The sequence below is a fragment of the Sycon ciliatum genome, chromosome 12 (genome assembly GCF_964019385.1).
Source record: "Sycon ciliatum chromosome 12, ocSycCili1.1, whole genome shotgun sequence".
Taxonomy (NCBI): Eukaryota; Metazoa; Porifera; class Calcarea; order Leucosolenida; family Sycettidae; genus Sycon; species Sycon ciliatum.
Genome location: NC_088654.1, coordinates 2396929 through 2408042, shown reverse-complemented (window position 1 = coordinate 2408042; position 11114 = coordinate 2396929). Strand labels below are relative to the sequence as shown.

Below are 11114 nucleotides of genomic sequence, written 5' to 3'. Positions count from 1 at the left end.
GCATTAGAATATGAGTTGGGCGAAATTGTGGTGGATGGAGTGAGAAAACGCTATGTGAGCGCATTCCCTCCCTGGAGGAACATGATTGTAAAATGCTCGTGCTGAAACTTCATGCCCATTCCCTCGCAATGTATAGTTGGAATATATCGTCCTCCTAGGCATCCAGTCCTCATGTTCACCCAATGCTTAGAACGCCTGCTCATGATAGAAACTGTATTTTAGCTGGAGATTTCAATGCACGTCATTCCCACTGGAAACCTTCAGACCCTAACGACACAGCCGGACGCCGAGCCCTTCTCACACTCTTTACCACCTACGACCTCTGTGTAGAAAATACTGAACATGGTACAAGGCCCACACCAACCTCGAATTCACTCCTTGACCTGACTGTAACCAATCGGCGAGACCTCCCATAACCATCTAAGATTCTCTCACCTGTTGCTGATCACTGTCTGGTCATCACGTCCATCTCTCTGTACCCACATCACGTGAGCTTGTCACCAGTAGTAAGGAAAGCAAGTGGATCCGGGATATGCGGTGCATTAACCACTCCTTGTTCACCACACTTCTTCTGAGATATCCTCCACTTGAAAGAATCCAGGGTGGTGTGCATATCGACTACGTTTCGACTGTTTGGCACAACCATGTTATGGCTCTGTTCGACAAGTGCATGATATGGCGGCTCATTACTACCGGGCACAGGAACAAAAAACCCTGGAACAATGCCCATCTACAGAAGCTGAAATCAAGGCAGAATAGACTATATCGACAGTTTCTGAAACATCCCCAAGAGGATCAATTGCTCTTGCTGACACATCAAAATGGCTGAGTGCAATGGCAAGAAGCTGAAGTTAGACTGTGTTTTTCCTCGACTTTAAGAAACCTTTTGATCGTGTGGATCATCAAGCATTGCAAAATGCATTAAAGGAATTGCTGATAGGCCAGAAGTCGCCTGGCTCCAAAGCTTCTTATCTTAGCGGAAGCTGTCTGTAAGGTTGGAAGGACAGTATTCCTAAGCCAAGGTCCTCACCCGTGGAGTTCGGCAGTGATCGCATCTTGCGCCAATCATCTTATTATTTGTTAATTTCCTGCCCTTATTAATCACCTACTGCACCCCATGCTTCTTTGCTGACGATGTCACTCTTCTGTATGTACATGATAACAAGAATTCCCTGCAGTGGAATCAATCTCGTGTAGGGAGCGACATTTATGCCTACCAGCTATAGGCCAGCAACGTCGGTGGAGAGTACTCACCAGCCAAAACGACTCAGATCCGTAACTACAGTAACGACCACCCTATCCGGCTCTCTTCCCAACCTATCACCATCGTTGAAGCTGCGAAGCATCTTGGAGTGTATTTAACACCCGACCAGTCCAACACCATCCACCTTCAGACCATCCTGAAAGCCTCCCAACGTCGTGTTAATCTGCTATGCTTCATGGGACGGCATCTTGCCTCCACAGCCTTTCTACTTCTATATAAAGGTTTTGTCCGACCCGCCCTGGAACACGCCACCTCGGCCTGGACCTGTGCCATCACCAAAGCTGAGCTGGAGCGTTTAAATATTTACAAGCCAAAGTAGCTAGGAAGTATTTGCTACGTAAAAAAGTCAATGTAGATTGATGCGAAAAGAAATCCCAGTTAAACGCCCTTTGTGACTTAGAGTCGTTGCACTTTCGCAGACAAATATCAGCTCTTGTTACTCTATTTAACCTTATACATATATCTCTCGGACATCTTCAACATGTTCACCTTTCACTGTCTTCAAGTCCAAGAAGATCAAACAAACAAAAAACAAAACAAAATTCATGGTTCGCGTGAGACTCGGTTTCTCTATATAGAGGCATGGTTTTCCACATCCGTAGGAACGCCCCACCCTTCAAGGAACAAGGCGCAGATGCAGCTCCTAAAGCGGTGGGAGGTGAGTAGATCAGCACACCAGCATGTGGTCAAAGACCGAAAATCCCATTCACTGCATCCATGTTTTCCTCGTGCCAGGCCACGAGTTCCCAATTAACTGTGGGTCGCAGCTTGGCTGGGAAAAATCCTTCTGCTTCCAAGCAGGACTTGAACCTGGTACCCTCTGTTTCTCAATCATGGTCTTAGACCATCTCACTATGCGCGCAACAAACTTAACATCAATTATCACGATGTTCGTTTTTCTTCCCTCTTTTCCAACAAAGCCGCAATGCTATGGAATTGCCTACCGCCTTCTTTTACCTCTATAACCAGCCTCCTGAATTCCAGTATTCTCCCTATCAGCATTTTAGCCGATACATTCATTCCACTGACGGTATCCCAACTCCTTACTTACCAGTTGTTGTATGCCTAGATCTATTTCCTTAGCCTATCCTTGATTAACTGCTCCCTCTACATAAAGTTCTCATTTCATTCTTCTTGCAGGAGATCCCCTCGACAGGCGCAAAGCCTTTGGAAAATCCTTAAAAATATAAATAATACAAAATACAAATAATTAATATATATGGCCCGATATCTGAGACTTTCGACCTTCGGGGCTACGCGGGTTTTTTGAGAAAACACAAAAAACAAATTTGTTCGCAAAAAAAATCGATTCCGTCAAAGCAAAGTGCAGAGACGACAATGGCGGAAGAAAATTGAAGGCGATTTTTGTGTCAGTTGCTTATTGGGCTCACGGAGCACAGCAGCAGTAATCCCATGGACGGTGGTGCATCGTTCTTTGTGGATATCCTGTCCAGCGGCGACAGCGCTTCTAGTTCTGAGAGCGCATGTCAGGCGAATCGATCGCAAGTGACACGCGGTACTTACCTGTCGGTGGCGACGATGATGACTTGGCCTGGATGAGTATGATCAAGGCCAACCACAGTCTGCCTCAGCGATAGCTGCTATAGCTCCAGGCAAGGAAAACCAGGTGGATTCCTGAGGGTACGCCGCTTGCAAGGTCACTGGGCGCCCTTGCGCGAGTGGCAGAACTGTTTCCTAAGTGTCACGCCAGACCTGCTAAACAGCACGACATGATGCGAGTTTTCTTTGCGATGATGATCCTAAAATGTCTTGGATGGCAAGCTCGATACTCGAGCTAATAATGGCGAATCAGACCATCACGGAGCACATGAGGCTGGGCAATCTCGAGTAACATTCTGTTACTTTTGAGTTGGTGGTGTGAAACGCTTGTCAGGCTGTGTTACTGATGTTTGGAAATGGTCAGTCTCCACAAAGTGCAACAAGGCGAATCTGGACGCATTTGCTCTGTTTGACTCCTTCACAATAAGCATGTGAATGCTGTTACATGTATCATGGTGTTCCGTCAAAATCTGTTGCAGTTTATCCTGTCAAGCATGTCCATCACCAGGAGAACAGATAAATCACCTCTCCTTCTAATGCTGCTATTGCTGCTGTTGCAACTACACAACCTCAATAAAGTCACGGAATGCTGGAAATGAAGTACCTGAACAGTCAAAACACTCTACTATATTAGTTGGCTATTGATATCACGTGGGAACAATTTTTGGTGGCTCCAAACACACTAATCTTTCAAAATTGTAAAAAAAAAAAACAATTCATTAACATGACTCCTGACTGTAAAATGCATTTCTACATGGTCAATATTGGTCTGATGGCCGTGAAACGAAGTCACAATACTCTACAAAGGCAAGACATGAATTTGCAATAAAAAAATCAATTTCACCAAAACAGCCCCGAAGGTCGATTTTCTCAGATATTGGGCCATATAGTCTTGATGAACTGTTAAGCGGGATTCACAGAAGCTTTTCTGCGATGCGACACGCGATGCGACGCGATCTGCGATGGATGCGTGCGATGCGAACTCGCAAAATACCATTCACAGAAGAAGTCAGCGATGCGACAAAGTTTTGCTGATTTGGGTACGTCACCATGATATTCGCGCGGTTTGACACAACTTGTAAAAATTTATAGGCAACTCTTGCACCTTTGTACAACTTTGCTGTAGAAAAGGTCAAAATCGTACACCAAATCGCTTGTCGCATCGCATCGCATCGCAAAAGTTGAGCCAAGCTCAACTTCTGCGATGGCATGCGATGGCCCAGTTGCGTCAGTTGCGTGGGGTGCGACATGGCTGCGATTTGGGGTTTTCCCGGTTTCGCGCCTGTCGCATCGCGTGTCGCATCGCAAAAAAGCTTCTGTGAATCCCGCTTTAGTCATACCTCGTAACATAGTATTATTTCTTTTCTCCTAAAAAAAACGATTGGATCAATGACCTACTTCTATTGTTTGCCCATATTTTTAGCCTGCCTTCCTCGACAAGATGATCAAATGGAGTCTAAAACAATGGCTGATGATATCTCTTGTCGATATGATGGTAAGCACTGTGGAGCAGAACCAGTGTGCGGAAGCACACAAAGGCAAGCAAACATATTCAGGGGCTGAATTCTTGATAATCACTAGGATCTTTACAAATACCCAAACTGATTTTAAATCAGTATAATTATATTGCTCCTCGAGGAGCCGAGGAGTTTGATTTTAAGGTAGCTCGGGCCGTTATCGCGAAAAATATCGGCGTTCAAAACCACTTTCCGTCCGATTTTTGTTCAAAGTTTCAAGCATCATGAGGGCAAGCTGTTACTCCCAAAATTTCGCTAGTGTGCAAGCCACGTTATTATGTCAGGAAATAAGAGAAAAACCTACTTTTACAAACAGGAAATCGCTTTTCATTTGTTTCAATTTGGCAGGCTTGCACATGTACTAAACTATGATATAAGTACATTTCAATTCTTTCTTTGGAATTCAGGACCACTAGTATCACACATTGTTTAGGCAAATCCACTGGAATCAATTACGAGAGATGATCATTTCTTCGCATATTTCTGTAAACAGTGGGTAAACGAGTCCAATGAGCTAACATCATTTTGACATAACTGCATGATACTGATGTAGTGCGATGCAACTAGCAAGAAAATTTCAATCATTTTCAGGCCAACTTTGCAAAATTTAAATTTCAAAGCATTCTGGGCACCGTATCGTTTTGCGGTTCAGAATACCAGTTTCATCTCCTAACGCAGAAGCCTGTACTTTCAACCAGTGTATCTTTTGGCATATAAAGCTTCTGTGACATGCTCTGATACTATGGGAATTACTAACATGATTACATGAAGCAACAGATGGAAGTTGGAAGCATTTTATTGTCCTCAATGCAAACCTGTCTCTTTCTTAGAGATCGCCTTGTTCCGGCTACTTCGAAGGGCCATAACCCCTCCAAAGTGCCCCATTACGTACCCTAATACCTGTACAGTCGTCCCTCTCTAATCCGGCACTTGTTTATCCGGAACCCTTGCCAACCGGCGCACTTTCTGACGAAACCGATTTTTTTCGTTCAATTCCTGCATCCTAATCCGGCACTTGAATTCCGCCTCCGGCAGTGACTTTTTGAAACGAATCGCTCAAACTGCACGTAGTTTGATTTCATAATCCGACAGTCGTAAATCGCGTACCGTACAGGTGCACTCCTTGCCAGGCCAGGCTAGGCCGGTCTGGTCAGTGCCGCGCGTGCGCGGGGCAACTTCAGAGTACAGTTCAGTTGACAACTGTACTCGACCTCGCGCGGGAAAGTTCAGTTCGGTTGGTTGTTAGGACTTTTCCGAACCCTAACTCAATTTATACAAAGAGAAGGACCAAGGAACTACAAGTTACACTATAATGTCCACTAACATCACCAGTTACTAAACAATCAGCTTATGCGATAACATTGCACGACACTGACCGACGGTACTGATGTTCTACAACTAACTACAACGTTCGACCTGCATGATGTCGACTGCTTGCGTGGCCTTCTCAAGAGGGTCAATGTTGTCCAGGAGACAACGGCTAAGTAGTCAACCATACTTTCTTATTCTAGCAAGGAGTAGTGTTCTGCCAATTTTCAGGCGTGTGTGTGCGTGTGTGCGTGTGTGTGCAAGAGTACATGTGAACATGTTCTCTGTTTTACTTTATCACTTTATCACTGTGTATATTCCTCGAGAAAAGTTGAGAATATAAAGCCGTGCACCAAATACTTGGGTCGACACGGAAAAACTCTGCGTTTTGACGTATGATACATGCATGCAATTGGGTAGGGCCGGGTCAGAGGGCAGGATTTCTTAATCCAGCACCCTCGTTAATCCAGCGGAAAACGCCGTAGCAAAAGGTGCCGGATTAGAGAGGGACGACTGTATTGATTTTCTCATTCTGGACACTCATAGCATTGCAAAAAAAAGGTGTCAAACTGGTGAATTTTCGGAAAAAGTATTTCGGCATGAGCCACCTTAAAAACTTCTCTTTGCTTTTCGTTTTCACACTCCGGGAACCACTCGTCTTCCTTGTCATTGGTATCTTCCAGCATAGTCTAGGAGCCAAGTCAACAAAAGTCCAAGGAATAAGAAGTTAGTGTGACACCCTGTCCAGGAAGGATTTTTTGATGGATTTGGAATGGCATAACAACCAGCAAATGACACCTGAAAACCAGAATGTGCCAAAGTTGTCCGTTCAAGAGTTATGGCCTATTTACTAAAATTTCCATGGTTACCATAGCAACGTACATGTAAATTGCCTCTTTTTAGCCCGAGAGACATGCAATATGGGTCAAATAGATAATAAATGGCTGTCAAAGTCATAAGTGAAGATAGAAGTTCCCAAAACTGCCTTCAAAATAAGTGAAGATAGAAGTTCCTGAGGAGTCTTGTTGGGATGTCATCAAACCCAGGGCTTTGCAAGGATTAAGGGCTCCTAGGAGCTGTTCTACCTCGGCGGGTGTGGTTGTGCTTTGGGCAAGCTCTCTCTCGCCGGATGTTGGTAGAAGGATGTCGGGGACTGGCTCGTTGTCAACTGAGACGGACTTCTTGCTTTCTGAAATGAAGAAGCTGTTGAATGCTTCTGCCTGATCTAAGTTTGATGTGAGCTTCCTGCCATCATGGTTCAAAGCTGGCATTTCCTTTCTTGGTGAAATTCGAAGGGTCTTCATAAGTTTGTAGAGGTTTGGGCGGTTTGTATGGGTTTGGTCACAGTGGTTGTCGGCATTGGCTGGTTTATGAACGAATTTGGACTTGGCACTGCGGAGAAGAGTTGTTGTCTTGTTTCGCCTAGTTGTGAACTGGTCCCAGTCTTCAGCCGTCCGTGTGGAGGTATTTCCTGTATAACCTGCGCTTTGTACGGATATTATTTACCAGATCAGGCGTCATCCATGGGCGTTTTGGAGACACTGCAGATGATCTAGTCAACCGGAGTTGAGTGCAGAACTGGTGTGCGGTGCGAAGTAGAGTGTCACGCCAGAGCAACCACAGTTCGGTCAGCGAATATGACGGCAAGTCAATATTGCTTGCACGTGAAAAGTTTTGAAATTTGACTGTAGTGGTATATCCCTGGACATTTAAATTAATTGTTTTATTTTTGAACAACCCAGCCCTGTGTTTATTGCTCATTATGTAGCATATACTATAACACGTGTAGTTTTCCTCACTGTTTATTTCTATTGCATGATTTGCATCAGGAGATCCCCTCGACAGGCCATCGCCTCTGGGAGATCCTTTAATAAAGATTATTCCCGTAGCTATGCAGAAGACGTTACTTCAGTAACGTCTGGCGCTAGCCAGGGTCCACACAGCTTTAATTCCCATAGCTATGCAGAAGATGTTACTTCAGTAATGTTTGGCGCTAGCCAGGGTCCACACAGCTTTAATTTGGTGTTCTTTTGTGTGTTTGTTTGTGTCACGCCTGGCGCTATCCCGTATCTGTCCCGTACCGTACCGTACCATCAAACACACCTGGCCACACACAGCTGGCCGCACTATTCAAATAGGGCTTTCAAACGCAAGATCATAACGTGAAGCAACTTGGAAGAATGAGTATGGATGCGAAGTGTATGGGGGAATGCATGCAGGGCGATAGTGCGGGTTCGAATCCCAGGTAATGCCTGAAAAAATAGGAAAATTGAAAAAATTATAACATCCCTATTCTTTTTTTGCCATCATCAAGGTGGTAGATGGTGTCGTATTACCCTCGACCGCACCTGTCCCGTACCTGTCCCGTACCGTACCGTACAATCAAAGACGGCTGGCCACAATGCATATTCAAATATTATTATTATTATTATTATTAAGCTTCCGTGGAGATAAAAGCTTATTTATTATACATGAAAACAAGTTTTGCTTATGGTGTTTGTACTGAGTGCGCAGCTTACTCTATTTATTGCGTTGATTATTATTATTATTATTATTTGTGCTCCCGCGTCAATGGGCTCGCCCAAATTCGCTTGCACCGAACCATGCGAAAAAAAGGCCGCCAGCAGGCAGGCAGGCAAAGAAAAATAGAAAATGGTGTCACATAAACTAATACAAACAAGAATATCATTATTGATGACATTAATATACTGAATGAATGGCAAAGGCCATGTGAATATGGATAATACGGATAATCAGAGTACCAACAACAAAGAATGTAGCTCAAACCATTGCAGTGCCAACTTCCTTCACCAGTACTCTGCCTTGTACGCATTTGTAACTGCGTTGCACAGATATGTCCATTCACGGCGATCCAGTGCTCACTGAGCCATCAGCTGCAAGTCCCTTGGAGTCCTCAGACGGCAGCCGACTCGCTCCGCGTCTGGATTCAGCAGGACCGGTAGCGTGATCCGCGGCCGCCCACGGTATCCCGGCACGGAGCAGCCAAAGAATCCACTCATGACCTCCCTAGCCGGTGTGTGCTCATCTGATCGCAGGATGTGGCCAAACAACCGCCATCTTGCATTCACCAGAATGTTGCCAAGTGGAGCAGCACTGCAGCGCTCGTAAACCAAATCGTTCGACAGTCGGTTGGGCCACCTGATACCCAAGATATGCCGAAGTTGCCGCCGATGATACGATTCCAGCGCTTCAATTGTCTGTCGAGTGATGCCCCATGTGGAGCAGTTGTAAAGCAAGACAGGTAACACGAAGCAGTTATACAGCCGGACGCGCACCTCCAGACTCACTTGGTCTCTTCTCTTCCATAACTGGCAGAGGGACTTAAACGCTATCGCCGCAAGCTGCTTTCTGCGGGTGACATCCTCTGCATCACCAAGGAGAGAGCCGAGTTTCTTGACCATACGCCATGGCTCATCAGCACGATCGGCCTCTCGCTGGATGGCTGTGAATTCTGTCTTGGTCTGGTTGACGGTAAGGGACCATGTACCCAAGATGGTGGCAACTTGTGGCTCTAACATCCGAAGCCAATCACTAGAGATACTGATGAAGTCCACATCATCGGCGTACTCCACATCGTACGGAAGATGCCGGGCCACAGGTGCAGCCATTCGCTGTCGCACATCCTGCAGGGCAGCTTCCAGGTAGATCACGAATAGAATTGGCGACAAGGAGTCGCCTTGCGGGGTACCAATGTTAGTGGAGAAAGAGCTTGATGTTTCCGTGCCCAGTCTGACTGCCAAATTTGTATCTGAGATCAGGTAACGGATCAAGCGTACCTCGTCTTCTTCCAAGAATCGCTGAACCACGTCCATCAACTGTCTCGCCTGATCGTGTCAAAGGCACGTGACATGTCGATGCCCAGTATGCTGAATGACCAGTGGTACCGCTGGGTCGTAGCTGCTAACCACCGATGGCACCAGACCACATCAGCTGTTGACCTTCCTGCACGAAAACCACTTTGGTTCAGTGATAGGAAATCGTTTACGGCTGGCGAGATGCGCTTGAGGACTACCAGCGACATGACTTTGCGTAGAGTTGTCAGGAGGATGATCGGTCGCAGACTGGTTAAAGCACCCACCGGCTTTCCGGGCTTCTGGAGAGGTATTAGTGTGCCATGACCGATGAATGGCTCTACCCGGTGTTGCTGAAATAGGCTGTTGATGCATCGGCTTATGACGGGAGCAGTGGCATCGGCTGAGTACTTCAACAGCTCACCCGGGATGTTGTCGGGTCCTGCAGCTCTACCGTTGTTGAGTCTTGCTAGTGCTGTTTTCACTTCCTCCGTTGAAACGGGATGCTGCAGCGGTCGAGGTTCCCCAGTGAAGGATCCAAATTGCTGAATTGCAGAGTCACTGAGCTGCGATGAGAAATGATTCTTAATCTCCAAGCTTGCTTGCTTATCATTACATATGATCTTGCCCTGGCTGTCCTTAACGACGACTTTCTGCGATGGCTTTCGCCGGAGCAAGTGTACAGCTTGGAACATCTGGGCTCCATCCTTGAGCCTCTCTATCTCCTCTGCTCGCGATATTAGTTCATTTTCTCTGTTTGTGATGGATCTGTTCCTGATATCATGCAGGATTCGATTCCGGTCAGTCCTCAACATTTCTCGCTCGATTGGGTCATCACTGCCCTGAATACGGAGTCGGACATCTCTCTGCATGCAGGAAAGTCTCTCGACCTCTGGGTCATGGTGACGATGACTGGTCTTGGCTGTCACACCCACAATCTCTTTGCCCGCGTGGAAGATCTCTGCAGCTATTGCATCCCATCCGGTGTTGGGCTGATCTTCTGACACCCTCTGAATTCTGTCTGAGATGGCAAATGTTAGCTGATTCTGCAGTTGTGGATTCCCGGGTAAACGATGCACTGCTAGGCGATCCACCTTCTTCTGGCTGCTCCGCGCCGCCCGACCCTATATGCCGAATACTCGAGGTAAAAGCGTGCGAGCCACCACAATCCTATGATCTGATGTGACTTCCGTTCCATTGTAACTTCTGGCGTTGGTGAATAGTCTCTTTTGCGATTGACGGCACAGAATATAATCAATTTGGTTGTAAATGTTGACAATCTTGCCACTGGCTCTGTCAAGTCGCTGTCCTGTCCATGTGGTCCTGTGCCTTGCAGAGTGGCAGAACGCTGTGTTTGATAAGAATAATCTGTTAATTTCACAGAACTGCACTAGCGTCTCTCCGCTGACGTTTCTGATTCCACGCCCATGGCTGCCAATACATGATTCGTCCTGCTGCTTCGTTCCAGCTTTCGCGTTGAAGTCTCCAATAACAAAGAAGAGGGAACTCGAGTCCACGTCATGTATAGCTCTGGTCAAGGTATCGTAGAATTCATCCAATTCAAAGTTGTTGTCTCTGCAGCGAGCTGACGTCGGGGCATACACATTCAGGATACTCAATGTCGATTTTTTTCCCAATTGTAACGAAATTCCA

The 11114-nt window shown here is 46.2% G+C and overlaps 1 protein-coding gene across 1 annotated transcript; it reads right to left on the bottom strand.

Moving 5' to 3' along the window:
* Positions 1–8528: 8528 nt before the first annotated feature.
* On the bottom strand, positions 8529–9482 carry LOC135828713 (uncharacterized). The gene has a single exon (XM_065341137.1). The coding sequence runs from the start codon at positions 9480–9482 to the stop codon at positions 8529–8531; it is 954 nt and encodes a 317-aa protein (XP_065197209.1).
* Positions 9483–11114: the final 1632 nt, after the last annotated feature.

Bases quoted from the DNA above. Each gene is read 5' to 3' on its own strand.
- LOC135828713 (XM_065341137.1), bottom strand. From the start codon at position 9,482: ATGGACGTGGTTCAGCGATTCTTGGAAGAAGACGAGGTACGCTTGATC.